The sequence below is a fragment of the Vanessa cardui genome, chromosome 20, assembly GCF_905220365.1.
Source record: "Vanessa cardui chromosome 20, ilVanCard2.1, whole genome shotgun sequence".
NCBI lineage: Eukaryota > Metazoa > Arthropoda > Insecta > Lepidoptera > Nymphalidae > Vanessa > Vanessa cardui.
The window spans coordinates 11,155,007-11,178,715 of record NC_061142.1 but is presented as its reverse complement, the minus strand read 5'-3'; the positions used below and the strand labels follow the sequence as shown (position 1 = coordinate 11,178,715).

Sequence of the window (23,709 nt, the reverse complement as noted above, 5' to 3'; positions counted from 1 at the left end):
CGTAATAAGATCGGTAATGGCATATGTTGTCATTATAATAGATATTTTCTAATCCCACATTTATAAAGACCCTAACGATCCGGAGCAGGTACAAAAGTATTTCTCTATTTACATGAGAGGAAATGAATCATTTACTTTGGATACAACTTAGAATCAAATCTGGTTTAACGAACGATTTATTAATTAAGTCATTTAGGTATTTAACAAACAATGTACTAATATTTTTTATTATAATTGAGATATTGTACCATTATTGATTTTAAGTTGCACTGAAATTATTTTTATATATAAATAACGCCAGAATGAAATATCGACTAATTTCTACACATCCAGTAATTGTTAACGATGATTTTTAAGTACAAAGCGTTTCGAAGGCAAATATAATAATGACAAATTTTGAAACACCTAACAAGTACAAAAGCAATAATGAGTTCAACGAAGTACAATTCATTTTATTACCCATTTTAATCAGTTTCGTATTCACTGCGACCATATTCACTACACTTTAACCTTTACGTATTCCAAATAATATGAAATACATCGTAGTAACTAGTAATAATTATTTCGTTTCCATATTATTATTTTTTAAGAATTGTTCAAACAAAAAAATACTTAAAAAATCACCATTTACTTTTTGTTCATTTAACTTTATACAAAATGTTTTAAAGATATATTATTTTTTTAATTTAGTAAGGCATTGAACATTTTATTTAATCTCTCAATAGTAATATACACAACACAAATATATATTAATATATTACAAAAATAAAACGACACAAATATATTTGTCTAGTGAACACCAAACTTTAAAAAAATGGGTATTCCATGTAATGAAGTGAATCGATTGTTATTAGTAAATGAGGTCTTAAAACAAAGCATAATGTTAATGAGGTCCATTCAATAGGGCTACGTAGTCAAAACATGGAACTATGTACAAAAACTACTCATACAGATTATTCACGACAGAATTATTAGGATGGACTTATTCGAAATTATTCAACTGGCAACACTGACAATTAAACATTTCGCCCATCAAAAGAAAAAATACATATACTTATATTATATTTCATAGATTTGAGGATTGAATTATTATGAGAAAGAAAAGAAAACGAATATTACAACTAAAGTTTTATTCAAACACTAACAGTGACTGGCCTAACTGAAATATAAGAAGGCTTTGTTATCTGTGAACTATCGCAGACTTATAGGTGGGGGAGATACATATAATAATAATTTTCGTTATAATCATAATGTTATTTTTTTGGTGTTATTCGCATTTGTTTTGTACAAACAAAAGTAACAACAAAATCTCGCTCTTTGTATATAAATTAAGTTTATATATACAATTACGACAGAACAATGTTCTTCTCGTTGTTTTTTTATTATCTGATGGATTAACTTAATTTTGTAATTGATCGATTTTTTTATATTATCTTATTGTTTAGAAATTTTATTAATAAATTACAATATTACATTTTAATTGCCGTTCTTCTCAATGCTGCGAGAGTTCACAGATTATTAACACGGCTCAAACCGATATAGACAACACAAAATAAAGAGGTTCGAAATAAGTTCAAACTTTTTATTATTTATTTAAATCGAATCACTATATAACACATCTAGTATCATGACATGAATGTCAATTGAACAGAACAAGGGATGAATTTTATTAAATGAAACGTACACCGAAAATCTAATTACAGACTTTGATTTACAATTATTATACTATATATTTTTTTAAAACTATTGTACTAGGAAAAATTGTCCGGAAGAAATTAAAAATTTGTGCCGTATAGTGCCGCATTTTCCAATTAATAATTTCAGGTGAAACACTGCCGTGGATTGCATTGTAAGAAATAAAGACACATAACCTTATCTTAGGGAGAAAAAAATTTCGTCTATGACTCAATCCACAGCAGATAAGGCTAGAGTATTTAAATATTAAAATTTCTTTATGCTCGGTTATTCCCCGACTATGTTGCTGCCGCTTTAGCCTACCATAATCACTTATCTTTCTATAGACAAGCATCTGTATGGTGATAGAAGCGGGATTTTTTACAAAGCGATTAAAATCTAACGACAATCGACATAGACGGAGAGACCAAACAAAACAGATTCGCATTCACACTGCATTCATTTCGAGACGCGTTTATTTTATGTACAAAAACAAGTTGTCAAACACTCCGCAGTGTGAGAGCGTCTCTGCTCTATAACAACGCTCAAGTATATCCAGCCAAAATACCATTAGGATTGCATCTTCATCCGTTGGGAAATATATTTTGATTTACACAATTTAATGACGAATATACTTCAGCGGTTGCAAAAAATATATGTTTGTTTTACAAAACGAAACCGCTTACGCTATTGAGGCTTAAAACTTTCTATACCAGAATATACTCTCAGACGTCACAACGACTTTTATGCATATGAAAGTCAAAATTCCATAAAGATTACCAACGATTTCATTTCAAAAACTTTACTACTTTTGGTCCATAATACAGATAAGAAATAGTATCGACGATTATTTATTTTTTTATCTGTGAATAAATCTCGAAACGATAAATTGAACTAATTTAATTTGATATATAGGAATTTATCTATCAAGAATAGAGATATGTTTTATTAAGCGGAAGTTAGTTACCGGCGAAGGATTTTCGTCCTTGTGGCGAATGTTTTAAGACTCAATTACGTAAGGCCCGGCATGGCGTTCTAGTTGGCTCCGAAGGCGTCCGCCAGCTCGGCTTGGCAGTCGAACTTCTCCGAGCTGTCAGTGTGGTCCGGGTAGAACTCCCTGTATATCTTGTCCAGCAGCGCTTGCCTGGAAACGATACGATCACGGTTCAAACTTCGGTCATTTGCACATAATATTGCAATTAACAATTTTGTAGTTACGGAACTTATAACTTAGACAGAGGATTGGGTAAAACATTTTTATACTCGTGCACGTGTAAGGAAATAACAATAATATTAATAGGTAAATATATACAGATTTTACCATTGAAACCAACATTGTATATAAGTTATATTGCTCATTGTACAGTAAGGTTATTTATGAGTAATAAATAAAAAAGGTTCTTTAACCTGAGTGTATTTGATAAAAGCAAAACTACTCACTTAGCAGCGAGACCACCGCCGGGTGGCAGACCGGGTATTTTCTCCTTCACGAGTTCTTTGAGCACGTGGGAGAAGTGGTTGGAAGTGTCCTCTTCTTGTCCAGCGCTTTGCTCTAGCAGGACTGGAATACAGATAAAAAGAAATTAAATCGAATGCAATTAAACACCGTCAATAACAGATTTTATTAAAAGATGATGACAAATCAGTGGCGCTTAAATAATTTGGAATAAATTGACATATTATTTTAACAAGTAAGTGTTATTAAAACTTCCTCGTTGACCGTTAATTAAATTTTGTTTATAATGCATTATTATATAACACTACCTATGCAAGTGACAAGAATCAAGACAAATTAAAAAAAAAAACAATGATAAATCGAGATCTAAATAATGTGTGATAAATAATATGTTTACTGTTTTTGTTCGTATGTTTGTAGAAATATACGCTATATTTTCCAATACACTACGAGCTTTGACGGTATATATAAATACTTATAGTCGCCAGTGAGTTCGCTCGCGTTTTGGAGATTAGTGTTCGGTATGGAAAGGGATAGTAAAAAGCCTATATCCATTAAAGTCCAGTTTAGTTCATATCAAACTAAATCCAATTCGTTTTAATAGTTTTCTTTCACATTGATTTTATTCAATTGATAACAGTATTATTGATAATTTTCTGTTTACACTAAGCGCCAAGTTTATCCTACAAATGTACGTATGATAACAGGTAGAGATCGAGATTGAATTTCAAATTATTTCATTCTAGAATCAGTATTGAAAACAAAATGGGCTCTAATAACCCTTTTTACAGACAGGTCAACGCCATGGCGTAATATATGTATGAAAGGCAGACCGTACTTCCCCAATATTACTGGAAATGCAATCGAATAGTCGATACTGAGGGCCTAGCCAAGTTACATTCGTTTCATATCGAATCTCTTTCTACAATCGTTAACGCTTCGGCGTAAGCGATTATAGAAAACGATAAGTTGCTAGCCAAATTGACACGACTGAGTCGATCGCTCATTCTACAATGAACTTAGAAAAAACCTACACTTTAGTCTATGGTTAGCGTTCTTACTAACGTCAAATTAACATCAAAGTTGCATTTGTAAACTTTATACGCAAGATAAACTCTTGTTTTAATTTGAAATTTGGAAGAATATGTGATAAAATAATAAGTAAATGAAGTATGTATGTATATGGGTGCATGTAATTAGTAATTCCTTTATGACAATATTCTATTGCGGAACGTAATTTAACATTACTGTGACTCGAAATTTTATGTTATTATCCTGCTTAAGGATAAAAGATACCTTAAATGGTGTGATAACTTTTATAGAATGGAATATAAATCTTAAGCAAGCCCAGAAGAATTTGCAGCTTTATTGGAATTCATGGAAAGGTACGATAATTATTAGTTATTTCATAAATATCTTTCTTTATTTGAAAATCTCTAATACTTTAACACTTGAAAGTTTGAAACATAAACAATGATGTGATATGCGACACGAACTAATATTACCATTTACGAAACAAACAAAACATAATTGTATTTTATTTTTTACTTATTCAATATAGGGTATATTTACTTTTCTAATAGTTTTAACTTGTTCTAGTTATGGCAATATAACGAGGCCCCATCAAGAGACTCAAGGCCGAATTAAAACAGACTGACTGTGGCTGGAATTAGAAGAATTATTGAGCTTCATGTGTGTGGAGTAGTAACAAGGCTAAAAGAAAAAATGTGGAAAAACCTTATGGCATAAAAACCACTGTAAAATTATCATTTTACAGTTTTCTATTATTATCATTAATAATTGACTTCATTATAAACAATCAGTTGAGTTTCTGGCTTTGTATTTTGATTTTTTAATTCATGAAATTATTTTTTGTAATATTTAAGAAATCCTATTTTACCTACTTTTTTTTATTTTTGTCCTTATGTACATACCTCTACTAAATTATATATATATATTTTTAATAATGGATTTTGTTTGATTATAAATGTAAATGTTTTCATTTATATAATAAAAAAATTGGTTGTAATAATAAATTTGTTTTATTATTAAATACATTACATTTAAAATAAAAACTGGACCTGTTTAAAATACAATCACTATACTTATTATTAATAAAAACAATAAATAACTTATTATTTAGATGAGATTAATTAAATAAAAAGTACATAAAAAGTTAATTTATAATTAGGAAATGTAAAATAAAATCATAATAGAGGTTAAATAAACTAACTATATCCTATTCAATAAACAACTTAGCATGGCTATTCTTAAGATTCACTTTGATTACCTACAAAGGCAATGGGTGTGGGATCTTGCATAATTTTATCATATGCAGCGGTAAGTGGTTGGGGTGGTGGTAAGACTAGCTTGCAAAGCTATATCTTATTATAAACAACATGCCATTTTAAATTTTGCTAGCTACATACAATAGTGAAGAACCCTGTCTCTACAGGAAAGATTTCCACTGTGCTTTGAGTAATACAAAACAGCACTCTTGAGCTTGCACATGCATTTCTTCCCTAAAGTCATGAACTGCATTGAGGATAGTTGTCATCGGCCAAGGGTGTTGTGGATATCCATACTCACCTGAAAATTATTTTAAAATTTTAGTTAGTCACAAGTAAACTGTTATAGATGGGATGTATTACACCGGAAGAGTCAAAGCTTCTTAGTATCCTTGTAAATTAAAATGTTATGTTTATTAAACGCACTTGATAATTTAAATATTGTAATGTTTAATATTTACTCTTATAAATGCTGTATCTTGTTGAGTTTTCCTATACATGATCCATTTTTCTATGATAGCAGTGGTTCAAAGCATTAAAAACTTCTAATGCATGCACAATCCATTGGGCAAGATGATTGACACCATCATTTCGCTGATCCTTTAGTTAGGAAACTAAAAGTGCACAGCACCTACAAAAACACAAAAATTGCGGAAATTAAATTTATGATAGACATGTCCAATAAAAAGATATACTATATTATAGAATATTTAATATTGCAATATTTAGTATTTTTTGGTATTTATGATATTATTATTATATATTTATGTACACAATAATATGTATAAATATATACTTAATAATATGTCGCACACTTTATGTTAAGTGTGAATGTGTTGCGACTGCTCATAACAATTATAAAAAAATATCAATCAGATTATTAATCACTTACCTTAACTTTAGAAAGAATCTCTTTTGTTCCTTTTAACGAAATTTGTGTCGTATCGTTCACGACAAAGGGCTTCGAAAATAGTTTTATCTAGCCGAAAGTATTTTCTTCTTGCACTGATGATTTATGGTTTTTTTTTGCGCCTAAACCGCACTTTTTCATTACGAGCACACCACAACATATTTAAAGTATGCATTAAAAAGGTAAAAATGTTTCAAAATTAGGTTTAATAAACAAAACTCTTGTCGGTCATCATATAAGACGCCATTTTTTAGCGTTAACTATTGGGTCTTAAAGATCGCTTAGTTATCGATCAAAATCTTCGAAATCTTTTCGTCCGCGCTTGTCAAAACTGCAACTTGGCTACCATTTTGTATGGAGTTAGCGATTATCGTTGTAGAAACGATTACATTCAATTCTATCACTTTGAACGATTGTCAACTTGTCTACGACTTTTCTATTCGTTTGTTTTGACCACGTGACTTAGCGTTGAGATGACGTCATGCCCATACATTTGTTTAGTTTTCTATTAGCGATTACGATTGTAGAATGTCAACTTGGCTAAGCCCTCAGGCCTGCGACGTCCACAATGTAACACAATGTTTGTTTGACAAATTATACATTCTCATAATACTTACACGTACAATACACTTAAAATTGTATTTATTTTTGATTTCGAATAAAAAAAAAAACACAAATATTATTAGTAACCGTTCAGAAGAATGTGATTGAGTAACTAATATCCAAATAAATACTGTATGATGATTTCGACCAGTAAGGTCATTCTTAAGTGATACTTTAGACTAGCAAACTGCACAGGACATATTATAACTGTGCACGATTCTGTGCGATACCACAAGTGAATTCTAAGCATACGATGGGTTGGCATTCATTGGCGCATGACAAACAGCTTTACGTACGTTAAGAGGCACAGGTATATATGATGTCAACTCCATGAAACTGTGCTGCTAAAAGTAGACGTGTTGTGTGTTTTATCAGAAATATCAAACAGAAAAACCCAAAAACTTTTTATGTATTAAACTCCGAAACCTAGTTGACTTTAACTAAGACCTCGGAATCTTCGACCACTTTACCAACGAGGCAGTCGTTTAATGATATCGAATATGTTTATGCTAAATGTATTTACGCAGCAATTATTGATTTCTATGATTCAGTTGCACGAGCCGCGGTGTGACATCAGAACATCCTCAGCATAATATCAATTGAATAATAAAAATCAAACTTTGACCCATCCCATCATATTAATATTATTTTAATGAGGTAAACAGAATTTAAAGAGACTAGAGAGTCTTCAGACCGACTATTTTATATATATTTTTTATTTTAATTGAATAACGCCATTTTGACACACTTTTGTATGTCATAAATTATCCAGACAAATGTACGACCTAAGCTAACAGTGAACAGAAATTAAATAAGCGGTGGCATTTCTACTTCCACGACTGTACTTTTAAGTAAGTTATAAAATGACTTTTTTTAATTATTGATTCTATAGAAAAGATTATTATTGACAAAATCGAAATTATTAACGAAGAATTTTAAATTAGGCTATATCTTACTGTAATACTATATATAATATTTTATTGATATTATCGTTCCTTTCAAGTAAATAAAATGTGAATTTAATTGATATTTAGTTTGAAATTATAATTTTTGATAAATGCGAAGATGGTCATAGACATCTGTAGTATATATAATGTTGTATATTTGTATTATTTGTATTTGTGTTATTATGTATTTGTATAGTTGAAGATAAATTACGCACTGACGAAAAAAAGTCGAGTCGCTTTATAGCCGAATGCTCACAAAAGTACAGCCCAGGAACACTATTAAACTATACTGATTATAATCTTATATCATTTTATCTGACTAGGAAGTATCTACAAATAACAAAAATCTAACTTTCGCAGCAAAAAAGCGTTCCTGTGAAATGATATAGCCTAAATTCTACGGTAAAATATTATAAACACCTTTATTATACAATTTAATACATAATTCTACCGATTATTATTCGAATTCAATGATGATAGAATACGGCTCATCACATATAAATAATGAAGCACAAAGGCCGCGAAATACCGGGGCAGTGCAAACAATCAATAGAATATACCATAAATAGTTATTCTCCGAAAACGAGCACACATTTGATGCGCCCGTTTTCGATAAGTCACATGCTCTTTGTGCGGTTTAATGAAAAATTCACGGTCGTGTAGTCAAAATAAAATCAAATTGGATGTAATCATTATCATTACATAGTATAAAACAAAGTCACTTTTTCTGTCCCTATATCCCTTTGTATACTTAAATCTTTAAAACTACGCAACTCATTTTGATGCGTTTTTTTAATAGATAGAGTTATTCCAAAATAATGTATTTATATATAATAAATGGACAAATTCGTAAAGAAACACTTATCATTTTAGAAGTTTCTACTGTGATGTCATATTATTTCGTCCGTGCGAAGCCGAGGCAGGTTGCTAGTACAAAATAATAGGCTATTTGACAATGCGAAAAATAAATTGTGAATTATTGTAATCAGTGTATATTATGAGTTTAAAAATGGTTATTTTCTAACGAAACTTGAAAATAATACTTAATTTATTCAAAAATCAATAAATAAAAATGCATTTTTTCAAACGTTAGTCACGTGACACAAAACGCTCCTGATTGGCCGGGCTTATAATGAAGTCACTTTCTTGTAAACCTTGCTTTTCTTCTATAGGTATGTACCACAGATTAAAATACAGCAAAGTGACGTCACCGACCCCATTGCAGCGCCATATTGTCCAAGTAGCGTTTTCGCGCTTTATTTAAATATGGAATTTTTAATATGATATTTTCCGGCAAATATGTACTAGAAATAAAAAAATCTACTTTTACAGGGTTCCATAACCTCTACTAAATAATATAAAATGGATTTTAAAAAACAGTCAAATAGCCTAATACGCACTGACGAGTAATCATCGTTTGCTTTATAATTACAGGACGATGTAGTATTAAACGTAACAAAATAATTAACTTTATTCCTTTTGTTAACGAGTGATGCGAAGATGAAAAGCGCAATCGATGTGGACTTTACTTATCATACCGTGTATGTTTACTTTAACAATTAGTTCATTTTTGTCAATATAATAAGCAATCAGTTGTTGTTGTCGAAATAGTGGTTTTTATTAATTTTTTAAAATACCTTTTCGAATCAAGTATTTTATGTCGTTTACTAAATAAAATTGTGACTTTTTTTTTCAGAGTTTGACAACGTAATATGAGCATTGAGAAAGCTTTTATTTTAATTTTGAGTTTGTGGTCTATTCTCATTTCAAAATGAAGGTATTCTAATTTCCAAGCGATTTGCTAATAGCTCGCCTATTTTTTACGTAATAATATCAAATAATGTACTAATCTTTAGGAACTAACTACTACTAGGTACTTAGGAACTACTACTTAACTAATCTTAGGATATTCCTAAGATTAGTACGAAGTTACGAATATCTAAATAAAAAAAAAATTATTTAAAATTTACACTAAAATATAAAACCATTTTTTGTTGTTATATTAAAATGTTTCAAGTGGGTGGCCTATTTCACGCAAAGAATCTATGTACCTACTACGTCTCATAATAGGGTCAGAAACGGGGCATCGCCCGAGGCGACTTAGTAGAATGTAGAATGCGCTAAGATGCACCGATGCTATTCCATTATGGAGCCCTAAGTTTTAACATGAAATATTTATACACATTATAATTTTCACATTTGAAAAATACTGGAATATAGGGCAAATTTCAAAATTTTGATTTATACTAAGTATCATTCTACGATTGTGATATGAATGCTATGATGTATGAACACACACAGGCGTACTTGCTATATTTACGTGTATACATGTGTACGTAAGTATGTACATATGAAGATAGGATATAGTACATGACTGACATACATGTATCAATCACGACACACGTTAATCATATATGTTCTATAAGAACACAAGCGTCTGTCACTTCAATCGCGCGGCTGTTGAAAACCGATATGCATATATTTTTACAGTTTACCTGGTACGACCACAAAAGGTATAATATGTTTAATGTGCATATATGGTAAAATACAAGTATATGTATATTAGTATAATATATCTATATCAGCAATTAATTTGAAATAATTTACTATGTAAAGCAATAACTTATTAAAAACCTCTAGTAAGAAATTTATAAAATTATTTAAAATATAATAAGTCACCTCCACTCAGTTCTTACCCCCACCGCCTCCATATCTCTAAATCCTTGCTAAACTAACCTCTAACATAAGCCGTAAATACCGGACATGTAAATATTTGACCAGACGAGACCGTCAAAAGAGAAACTTATCCGGCTAGAACCTGGCAACCCCTAAGTCTAACATCTATGCAATGTTTATAAACTTAATGCAAAGCTTCACTCTCTAATCTTGTATTATAAATAAAGATATATCAATCTGTTCATAACATTATGAACGATAGCAGAGCTACTTTATTGGCGAATCGTATGAAATTTTAAAGCCTCAGGGCTTATAAATCTTTGGGTTCATTTATCTCTTCTTCAGATGAATCGTCATATAACAAACTATATTAAGTGAAGCTACCACCGGTTCCGAATGCAGATTCTACCGAGAACAACCGGCAAGAAACAGTTCAAATCAGTTCAGTAGTTGCTCGTTTTCAACATTTAAAAATACAGTTTTGTTGGTTAAATACAATTATATATGAATGTAATACCTGAAGTCAACAGGTACCTATTAGATGACGCTTTTATCATCTATATAATGTGGTTTTTAATAGTAATCTTTCTTTACCGATGTGTTTTTTTACAAATGTTTTGAATTTATGAAACGGCAAAGTTTATAGTGTCAAAGACTCTCACAATCTAGTTGAATGACAAAATAATTCAAGCTGCAAAAGCAGGTCCAGCAATTTACACGCTGTCTAACCACGACTTTTAAGAGTACAGTACGACACAATTTAGATGTCGCATCGGCAAAATTCGTAAAACCGATCACATCTGAATTGAGTACGCTATCATAAATTATCAATATTTATTTCTCATGCGAATATGATCTTTGCACAAGCGTAATAACTTGTAATATGACCTAATATTTTCGTCAATTTGACACGTCGATTTACATGCACTTGCTTTCTCTGACGCGAGAATCTATAGCGAAGAATAGCGTCGAATGACGCGATAGGGAGATATTTCTGTTGGCTGTGTAAATCGGCAGTAATCGGTTTTATTTTTATTCCATTGCATTTTCCGATGCTACATCTAATTTGTGTCGTACTATACCTACCGATTTTTGCTGTGTGTCCCTATGTTTGTTTAGATCTTTAATATTACACAACGGTATTGATGCGGTTCTTTTTAATACATAGAATGACTCAAGAGGAAGGTAATAAAATACATGCACAATATAGTAGAGAATGGCTGAACAACTGTGAACATTGTAAGACATTCTGCAGTATATTACGTATCAGCATTGCAACCGTGCGAAGCCGGGGCGCTAGTAAACATATAAAAACCACAAAGTGTATTTTTAGCTGACGAGCCTTGGATATGAATGCTATACGGTTGAACCCGCTAATCATATTTTAAGTTATATTTTAATCATAAAATGCATCGATCAACGGATCGTTCATTTTCAACGAACCTATTCTAGTTTAGTCTACAAATAATTACTTACAACTTGATAAGAGCCTGATAAGAACGTTGTATTATTATATAATTAAATAAAACATGTTATTTTATATTTATACTACTGATATTAATTCACGTACTGCGCAAGAATAAAGCTGGCGCCATTTCTCCGCACAATAACAGAGTCGCATCTTTGGGCTACTTTTTTTCGTTTCAAAATCAAAATCCAAGTAATCACACCATTTAACCTTTATAAGCTACAACTCGTTTTTAATCTAGATATAAGAACCGGCAAGAAACACAGTAGTTAAACTTTGTCATCAATGAAAAAATATACCTACACGTAATAATCACATAAAATTATTACGAATTTTCAACCGACTTCAAAATGAAGGAGGATATCAATTTGTCTAAATTTTTAACTCTCTTGTATTAATCCTAACAATGTCGAATATTAACTCACTTTTATCGATATACATGGTCATGTACTATGGCATAGGCTTTATTTGTGTAACAGGATCTTTAGGACAAGACTTTCAAATGTCATTATCAAATAATGATCGAATGCCTGTATAATTCTGGCCGAATAAGGATGTGTCAAAAACCTATCGTCAAATCAAAACAAATCAAGTAAATCATAGTATACCGTTTTCTGTTTTAATATGATATAACTGTACTGACTTCGCAGGGGTCAAGTTCATACAAAGTTAGCCCTTGATATTTGTAAATTTCTACTTTACGAGACCTCCCTCCTCTTTTCTTAGTGAGATTGAACGTCAAAAAGGTAATAATAATGTGATATTTAAAGTCAACCGGACCAATAATGTCGAAGTATACATACATTATTGTTACAGTTATTTCATTTCGAAAACACACGCAAATAATACTACAGATTCGTAGATTAGATTTACTTTAAACGTTACGATTGGTAATAAATCCATGCGTACGCTCTTTTATGTACTCCGTTAAATACTCTTTCATATCACGTAAACATTTTTTTAATATAATTTTAGTCTTTATTATTAACATAACAAGACTTAAAATACAACAAAACAAAAAAAACACAGGTCGTTATTCTGAGGCGATTTTTGAAACCTTACGACCTTGACGTAACCTTTATATAAGCGTTGTGACGTAAGGTTAAGCTAGTTTTATGTGTATATAATTAGATTAATATGAATTAAGCAACACAACTACGAGTATTATGATATTATACGTGCGTTTAAAATCCGTTGGTGCGTTTGTTTTTATCGAATATCACGATACGTAACAGACTCGCTCATTAGATGACTTCAAATACTCTATAAGAAAATAACATCTTAAGATTTATATGTAAGTATAATATATTATTAATCTGTAATTAAATGGTGACTTATTTCGCTCCTTTGCATAGATTTTACATGTCAAATTTTTACTAAGGAGCGAAAAGATGTTGCAGTAAAACGTCGACGTATTTTTGCTGAATTAATTTTAATATGTAACTTGTAAATAGTAAAAAAAAGACTTCTTATTTCATGAAAAAGAAAAATTTTCTTTCAGTGTATAAGTGCCATAAAATTATATAAAAAAAACAAGTAGGAACATGTTACTCGTATAATATCAAAATTGTCTTATATGAATCAGACTTGAAGTTATCACAGTTAGTAAAAATGAGAAACTATACCGAAAACGAGCAAAATGAATTAGCCGAATCATTACTCTCACTAATCGAACCATATTCGCAAAAATAAAAGATGTTTCTATAAGTATGTCTCTGTGTTTGTATGTTTCTCCCATAAGCGTCTACGAAGGCTTTTATAAAACTAATGTAGACACTTATTCCACCCCTGCAAAGCTGGGAGGAATATAGCTACCAGTTAATATTAAACATATTCTCAAATTATAAAAAAAAGGAATTCTTACAAGGTAGAATACTAAACGACACTGATTGCCCCACTAGCTAAGCTAAGCTCAATTATAAATAAATTCTAATTACATTATTTACGCTATAAATGAAACCTTATCCGTAAAAATCTGGATTAATATAATCACTGGAGATACATACCGTATTTAATCGAAACGTAAGAGAAAACAGGGCTGCCAATACCAAAGAAAAACTATAAGAAGAACTTTTTTTAGTTCCTTTATGAATTTGACAATTGACACTTATTTTTTATTTATCTACTTCCCCCTAAATCGAGATGCATCGTTCAAATTCGTATCTCAGGGGAAATTCTACTAATAAAATATAATTAAATCGAAATATAATCATTACCGTTGAACCCTATCGCAGTTGGATCGGAATAAAATCGGGAACGTATCGTAGTCGAGTAGAATTGGCCCCTTGATCTAAATCGCACGTCAGCCCTGACCGTCCGCTGACAAATCGCAAATAGGATCGATAGAGAGAACTAGGATTACTCGATGCGTCATACGGCTTCGCCTCTTATATCAACGTAAAACGCCTCAACACATCATTCGATTGTAAAACATCGCAACGCGAGGACGTGCCTACGTTCATTGCTTTAACCCTTTATCGAAATAAATTAAACAATATACCAAAACGCGACGAATAAATAAAACAGGATTTGGACTAAAGCAATGAAACGATTTATTTAATTTAAAACGTACTTTAATAATAAAATCGTAACAATGTAAATAGATCGCTTACAGTTATGTTTAAGTATAATAAAATTTATTTATGAGTAAGAGATATATTCGTTTACTACGCTACACTACACAATATCACAAAGGTTAAATTGACGAAATGTATCTTATATTGGGACATTATATCTTGTAAAGAGGAAATCACATATTCGTGATACATAAGGCTTACCCCGTCTTAACCTAGAGTGCAAAAAAAGCCCAAGTGCCTTGCTGAGTCTGAGACGACACAGAAGGTTTTGTAAACATATTTTTGTTTAGAGGGCACTGCTTGCACACGAGTGCTTCTTGTGTTTAAGACGGAGCTGATTAATGGGAACACACTGGCCCAAACTATTACTAGACTACGTCACAGTATGGTAGTTTGAATTCAATATATTACTAGTGTACTCAGCTAGTGTAAATATCTGTATAATACATAAAAACTAAACTCAAAAGGAAAATATCGTATATTCATCTATTTCTTTAATTCATTGTAATAAGACTATTTTGTTTAACCTTAAAATCATAAATATAAAATATATACCATCAATTATAATAGAATACCATATAAAGTAAAAAAAATGTTACAATATTCATATATAGAATCGCAAGACGTCAAAGATAAAAAAAATGCACCTGGCATGACATTTCAGATATTTTCACAAACTTATTATCACCAATTTTGGCACACTAATGTAAAAAAAAACGTCGATTCAATATCTCAGCAATACTATTCAAAGTGCATTTAATACATAACACACATAGAAAATAAAAAATATATTACAATTGATACTATTTGTATATGGTAACATTTATACATTTGTACTAATTATGATTTGATTTATGTATGATTCAACTAAACAAATCTGATGGGAATATCGTCATGAGCTTACATCAATGCGATATGAATCATTCCATTATAATCTGATAGGAAATGCATGAAATTAATAATGATTTGTCTATGCTACTTGTATTAGTAACACGCAAAAATCATTTAGAATTTTATTTTTTTTTATTAGGCACAAACCGTTCGGAATTCGGATCTGTATTATGAGAAAAGGTTGTATAGGTTGAGTAAAGATTAGTATATTAACTATCTACTATTAAGATTTTTTCTACTTTTTACCTATAAGTAATGAAATTATTATCGTATGTTAGATAATTATTTAAATTCGTATATAATAAGATAATTAAGATAATTAATTAATTTAAATTCATAGTATTATTTGATTATTTTTTGTATTTTTGTATACCAGGTGAATTAAAAACGAATAATATCACGGAGGGTGTGATGTGTAATTATTATCTAATTATTAAATATTTTTGTACTATATATTAAAACTATAGCTATTGAAAGGGTTACGTACGTTACGTACGAGGTAAAAATGGCATGACAATAAAGAATCTAGGTAATTGACAACGTCTATACAAATCATATTTACGACCATTTTTCTTGACATATTATAATATTATGAGTAAATACTTAAAATCTTAAAGGATATTTTTAAAATTTGGTCATTTATATTTGAATAAAATGACTCGGACCTGGTCCGAATTAAAATTAATTTATTAATATAGATATACGTATAACTATCAACTTTAAAGCACTTAAAATTCTATCTCAATAGAATTGAACTCTATTTCACATATTAAATATTATTTAAAAAAACACCATTCATCAATAACAAGTTAATAACGCATAGGTCAAACGCATTGCAAATAAGTCGGTAAAAAGAAACTGTTTTACAGTACGATTATGATGCATACTTTTGAAGGGTCAATTTAAAAAGAATCAGTAAGAACTAAAATGACAAATATGTTTCGTCTTAGTGCTTTATCGTCCTACGCAACTTTTAAGTTAGCTATATCTCGTTCGACCATTATTAAGCCCACTCGTAATAAAAGTATATTCACGAGGCTGAATTGAAAATGAGAAACAAGCGAATAAGAGCAGTGTGGTCTGTATATTTATTATGATTCGCCTCGAATGCTACGATACCCTAACGTTCTGTCGAGAATTATATCGTTTAGTAACTTCAACAAAACTAAATATACTAGTTTAAATACTTTTTTATTTTATAGTGAATACTTTTGACTATGGCTACGGTATTACGAGTAGTACGCTATTATATTCCTTATGTAATCCATACATAGTAACTTCAAAACAAAGTCGCTTTCCAATATCTGTACGCTTAGATTTCTTAAACTGGGAAATGGATTTTAATGGAGTTGACATAAATATACAGAGTGATTCAAGACGAATGTTTATCGTACAAAACATGAATATCGTATTAGCGAAAAGTCGAGAATAACAACTCTCCTAGCCGGAAAAATCTAGAATTTTTTGTTTTTATTATTGTTCTTCACTCTTAAAGTTAATTAAAGTAAGTATTGGAGCCATATGCAGCCGGGACTGGTAGGTATTAAAAACAATAAAATGTACAAACCAAACGGTTATACGGAACCCATAGCACGTCAGTCGCATTAAGCTGGTCATCAAATTCAAAATAAATACATAAGTATTCTATGTTCTATTTCAGTATAAAAGTTGAGTCTATATCTTGATTGAAAACATATCAGCTGAGAAGACTCGTCGGTCTACTTTAAATAATCGATATATTATTATATGTACATTCATGTAATAGGTTTGCGGACAGGCAAATAGGCTACCTGATGATAAGCGGTCACACGCCCATAGACACCATCACACATAGGAAGCTAAGACGTTATGTACTTAGTATTTCTGTACGGCGTTAGAATACATATAAATTATAATAAGTCATTAAACTTAAAATCAAAGTTCAAACAACTATGGTTTCGAGGTATAAACAAAAAAAAAAAATAACCTCTAAGAAATTGTAATAAAACATCGCGTGTCGTGGAAACTACTAAACAAAACGCTTAGACTCGATATTGTTTACGTGACAACGGTTTTGTATACAGTCTATTTCAATAGAAATCGTACAAGCTAGAAAACGTGACGATAACCGTACTTCGGTAATGATAATCGTAGTCGACAACATGTTCCCTAACTTGATTACTACTAACCTTTATATAACAAAAGGTAATATCCTCATGACCGAATTATGTGCACTATCTATCCAAATGCACCGGCGATATTGTTTTTAACAAGTGTGCATGTGTATGTGCAATATATCTTTTAACATATCTCAATTAACTCATTCTCTTATTTTGATAAAACAATGTTGATACAACCGTAGAGTTCGGGCACAAGAACATCTTTAAATTCTTGTGTCCGAAGCACATGACTTAGGTAAGATTATATCTACCTTTCTTTCTGTCTTCAATTCTTTTTCAATAATGGCTTGTAGTTGAGCCGACATGGCTCAGTTTATTTCGCCAATGTCACGTAGGATTATTTTATGTTTATTCTAGTGAGAATGAAAAATGACAACCCAAATTGCATCCAACCTGAGTATATCACATCGTTAAGAGATTAAGACGAATGCAATTCCTATCGGCTTACTTTCGTGGTCACGTGACGGATGTCTAATGGTTTTTGGTTTTTCCGGCTACCACATTTGTCAATCAATGTCGGTTTAACCGCCGTGACTATATGTATAGCTTGGAGCTATGAACTATATTTTCAAAATGACATTTAATCAATTTGAGCTGTGTTCCATTTTTGAAAAATTCTTAACTCACAAATTCTATTGAAATCGACTACACAGAACTATAACGACTTGTTAAAGAATTCTCCGTATTCATTTTAAAGTAACGAACCAAAGCAATAATAAACCTTAACTTCGTTACTATATCTAAGATACGGTACCATGTAAAAAGGAATAAAGTATAACGATAATAATAATTAAAAAATGTATTAAACATGTACTTAAAAAAAAAAGTAAAACGCAAAAGACGACAGTAGTAAAACCTTTTTACATCCGAAACGTAACATATATCGTTGATCTCGACCTTGAAATAGTACTCACAAGACTTTGACAAAACATTTGAATAATATTAATCACCGCAAGTCCCTGGTGTTAACGCACACATGTGAAACTTACACTAACACAAAGGCAGGTGCAGAACCCATAAGTAGAACTTGCGAAGCGTGAACTACGTACATCTTCTACAAATATTAGTTATTGACGACACATAGCATGCAAAGCTGTCATACGTTAAACTAGATCATGCAATAATTCCACAAAAGCATCGATGTGTATTTTATACGTATTACATTACTCGGTTATTGTATTGTGTTAAATGAATTAAAACTCGACTAACGTAAGTATACAATAAAATGTATGGATGTTATAAAATGATGAACAGTATTTGTATTAAATTTTCCCCTACTTTTTGACATACACGAGAACATTGATAATGCTGTCAATATAATGAAACATAATTTCGTGACAAGAGCTTTCATTACACTAAATCACCACAACCAGGAAATTAGTTGCAATGTAATGTACCAAATGCCTGGTTTCCTACCAATATCTCGGCTGATAATAAACATCAGATCTGGGGATCAATTCTACGAACGTAATACGATTCAACTATTTCATGTTATATCCTCGACTATTCCATCACCAAAATTAACTGAACTATGCTCTACTTATTTATATCCAGTACGATAGGATCTCAAATCGGAATATATTCCACAACATCAAACCTCAACTGAATCGTTTCCTTTGTATAATTCGAAATCGGCTGAACGACAACGATCGTTTTTCGATACGTTTTCGATATACTGGCAAATTGTTAGACGAAATGGGGCCCTGCATACTTATATGGTAAGTTCTAGACGTGCAAGGCCGTCAAACGACATTAAAAAGGTAGATCAACATATGGACAATTTGTCGGAATATACCCACTAATATGTAAGCCCTCTAAGAGTAACTGTATATACCCTTTAAGTGTGTTATTCTTGACCCTTTTATACCTCTCATCCCTTATAGCGAACACAAATATTAACTGAAGCATGGCTTGACAGCAGAGTGGCTAAAATGATACTTATTGCCTGGATCCTTAGTATTGTCTATTATTAAATCTTACATCACTAGATGTAAGGCTAAATAATGGACAATATCAATAATTTTAATAACGGATATGCAAAGATTAGCTACTAATAGGATTAAAGCAACTTTATCTATAAATATTACTAAACGAGGAAAAATCCTGACGACCCATTGAAATACACCATTTTGTTATATAACAAACAATCCTCCTAGCTATTAATAACAATGATCACGTAATTTTTATGGTTAAGGATCAATGTTATGTAATTAATAACCTATGAAATCGATATTCCGTACAATATCTATACCATAGTGTAATATTTACTTTTTTTATGACATTTGGTCAAGGTACAAGTCTGAAATATATGAATTTATCAATAATGGTAACGTTTTTATTATTTTAAATTACTAAGTCACAAATACAATTTAATTGCATGTGATTAAATAATAATTTGGCACATACAACATTTTAAATTCATATAACTGGCATAATATTCGATTTATTGTTCTAAGTTTCATCTTATATCTATAAACTATATTTAATCAATTTATCCTTGAATTTGTGTATACAAGTGGAAGAGTATTTAAGATGTTTCGATAATAACTTTCAACAAAATACTCCAACGGTAAATTCGGCGCCGTTTTTAATTACCAAGGATAATATCGATTTTAATAATCGATTAATATCGTTATAAATATTCAATGTTTATTTTTCTGAAACTTTAAACCTTGAATAGTAATAACAGTTTACTTTTCAATCATTACGCGAATATCGTATTAAAGAATTAACGATCATTTCAGAGATCGTATATCGATAAAACTGATTATATTTTTTTTATCACAATATGAATCACCTCTGCAAACAAAGCACTTTTAAGGCAACTTCATTATTTATTATTTACTTTATAGTATTTATGTATGTTTTTTTTGAATTACGACATATTGTACTTGTAAAACAAAGCAACCTAAAGGAGATATCAAATGTCGACGTTTATGTATAACCTATTTATTGTTTTGTATCAATAATTCGATTAGTAATAATATCGTAAATATAAATAAATTTATAATATTTAAAATCTACCACATTGATAAATGTGGTAAAACTTATAATTATCTAAAAATTGTAATCTATCACTAGCATATTTACCTTCACCTACAATGACTTAAGATGGTACATATTGTATTGCTCAAGGATTTAGACGTACCTAGGGCATATAGAGATAGTATTTTTCTCAGCATGTTCCTATGTCTCATTAAATTGGATAAATATCGCAAACTTACGAGAAAAATTCGATTATTGTGCCAAAAGAGCAAAATAACTACTATGGATATTAACCCTGCACCTCGCTACCACTATTCCTATCGTCGTCTGTCTGTCTGTCTGTCCGTGTTTGGGCGCAGGCATGCAGTAGAGAGTAATAGCAACCTGTGAGCCGTTGTCGGAGCGTCTCGTCCAGTTCCCGGTCAGCTCTTTGAGCTTCAGGATCTGGCTTCGGTGCAGCTGGGAACACCACCAGAACAATGCTCATGTTATCTTTGCTTCCCTGAAAAGGTAATGACTTGATTAGTTGTTTTCTAGTATCACAACAATAAATAATGCTAAGGGAAATTTGCTTTTAAAAACATATTAAATACAAATATAAAATTTTAAATAGATATGAAATAAATAATGATTGCTCAATGTTTTATTGATGTAATGAATCAATGAAAATTTAATAGAAAAAATAATAATAAAGCTAACTGCACACTCAACGTCAAGGAAGAATGAATGACATCAAAGTTATTGAAGAGACATTATGAATGAATGCTTTGTTATTGTACAAATGCAGACTTAAAAGAATGACACGATTTCTTCTATGGAATGAAAGCAATACCCTATTGTTTTCTATCATATATGTAAAAACCTATAACTGTATTTTTTCCAAAAAAAATTATAATATGCCATCTTATTCTAATGATAAATCAATTACGATACAGTCATTGGTGTATAACCAAACTAAACAATTTGTTTTTTAAATACAGCTATTAGTACCTTACATAAAAATTAACAAGATATCTTGTTTGAATACTTGTTTGTTTATATTTTGTAATATAAATTCAGACAAAATTTCTTATTAGATAAAGTTTTTTTTTATGTTGACCCAACTACTCTGTTTATCTTCTTTTATAGCTGCCTCAATGCTTGTGTCAAAATCATGTATTACAAACAAATAATATAAGGACGAAAACATTAACTTTTGTCAAATGATAATAATCTAAAGATAGATTTTTTTTAAGAAATTGTAATTTGTATAATCATATCTAATCCTGTTACATTTAAATGACTGTAATATTGGCTTTATTCACTCGATTTGAATGATTATTTGATCAAACAGGTTAAGACATGTCGATAGGTCATGTAATTTTTTATTACAACCATGAAGGGCTATTTGCAAAACAATTATTAAAAATGACAATCTTATATTATTGGCTAATTATTAATACTTCTAAGTTATTTCTTTCTTTATCTGTTGTATCGGAACTGTTTTTAAGACCATATTGGTTTTATTAAACACTCATCTTTATGTGCTTTATATAAGTAGATTATTAGAGTAGATTTTATTAAAATAAATATTGTTTGAAATAACAGATATAATTACTTCTTCAAGATATTCAAGTACTATTTAAAGCCAAATTATTGTAATTGTAACTTGTATTCAAGTTGTCACTTAAACAAGTAATAATTTTCCAGTAAATGAGTTAAATATTTTTGTATTCCATTTGTGTGTGTATTCTAATATATAATATGAATATCTACACATTTAATAATGAAGACTTTCTATTGTCTCACGTTACCATTGATTTACTGCAAGGCTAACAAGATTAAAACCTTGAATTAAGAAATATATGATATATATGTAGTAAAACAAATTGTGACCGTTGTAATAACATATTAAGTTACAGTTTCAGTATTTACCTTATAAAGACATGTGTCAATGACCTGATTAGTGATTGCCACAAGGTCATCCGTGAGCTGAAGTAATGAGTGCACATATGCGCACAGAGCCTTGTTGCTCATCACGTCCCATACACCATCACAGGCCAGCACCAGAAACTCGTCTTCTGAATCGAGCCTTTCGTGCACAGACACCTCGGGTTCTGGCGAAACGAGTTGTTCGCAAGGTCCGCGACCCATTACCTTCTTGTACTCGTAGTCGCCTAATGCTCGCGACACTGCCAAACTGCCGTTCACACGCTGTATCATAACAGAACCACCAGCTTGCACTATACGAGACTTTTCCGAAGGCAATTCCGGCTTATGGTCTCGTGTAGCAAATATTGGAGCTCCGTTTCGAGCCAGGACCGCTCGGGAATCGCCACAATTAGCTATATATATCTGCTTAGGCGACACGAATGCACACACCGCCGTCGATCCCGATTTCTCTTCACCGTTCGAAAGCTCGGGCAGCTCTCGCATCTTCTTGTCGAGGTCGAGGAAACCGGCGCGGATTGCCTCCGTTATATCATCACGCCGAAACTCTTCAGTTTGTAAGATACTCTCGAGCAAATTATCTGCACAGTGAGCTGACACCCGTGCACCCGCATGGCCATCAAAAACGGCAAAATACGACCAGTCCGATAAAGTTCCGTTTAGAGTGAGTTGCGCGTGGTGAGCATCCTCCATCTCCACGCGCCAGCCTTGCATCGACGCCACGCCATAGCGAAGACCGTTACCTTCTCCGTTCTCGTTATATTTCTTAGTCTCGGGCTTATTTAAAAAGGCCCCCATGCTGAGTCCCGCTGTATTGTTTCGCTATTCGCACATAGTATCCACACCATCAGGCACTCGAATAAACGTCGCGGCAGATAACGTTAAAGACAAGTAAAAGCATCACTGGATCTAAGATACGATCTCGTCTCACAGGTAAATTATAAATTTGTTACACTGAATTGTTATTGGCACAGTTTTGATCAGTCCAGGTTATGATTTTGCAGTTTATTCTGCTTCTACGTAATTTGTAATGCTATGATGTTGCGTCGAACTCGGTGACAAATGGTGCTCTCTACGAAATCGTAAAACGAAAAAGCAACTCAAAAGAATGAATGGCGGACATAAATAGTAATTGTCTATGACTGGT

General features: G+C 31.3%; 1 protein-coding gene across 1 annotated transcript; it reads right to left on the bottom strand.

Moving 5' to 3' along the window:
* Positions 1–1,113: 1,113 nt before the first annotated feature.
* Positions 1,114–23,704, bottom strand: LOC124538307 (protein phosphatase 1B). The gene is made up of 4 exons (XM_047115336.1): positions 22,548–23,704; positions 21,018–21,135; positions 3,115–3,235; positions 1,114–2,818 (listed from the first exon to the last, which is right to left on the bottom strand). Exons 1-4 carry the CDS (start codon positions 23,358–23,360, stop codon positions 2,710–2,712), a joined length of 1,161 nt encoding a protein of 386 aa, XP_046971292.1. The 5' UTR covers positions 23,361–23,704; the 3' UTR covers positions 1,114–2,709.
* Positions 23,705–23,709: the final 5 nt, after the last annotated feature.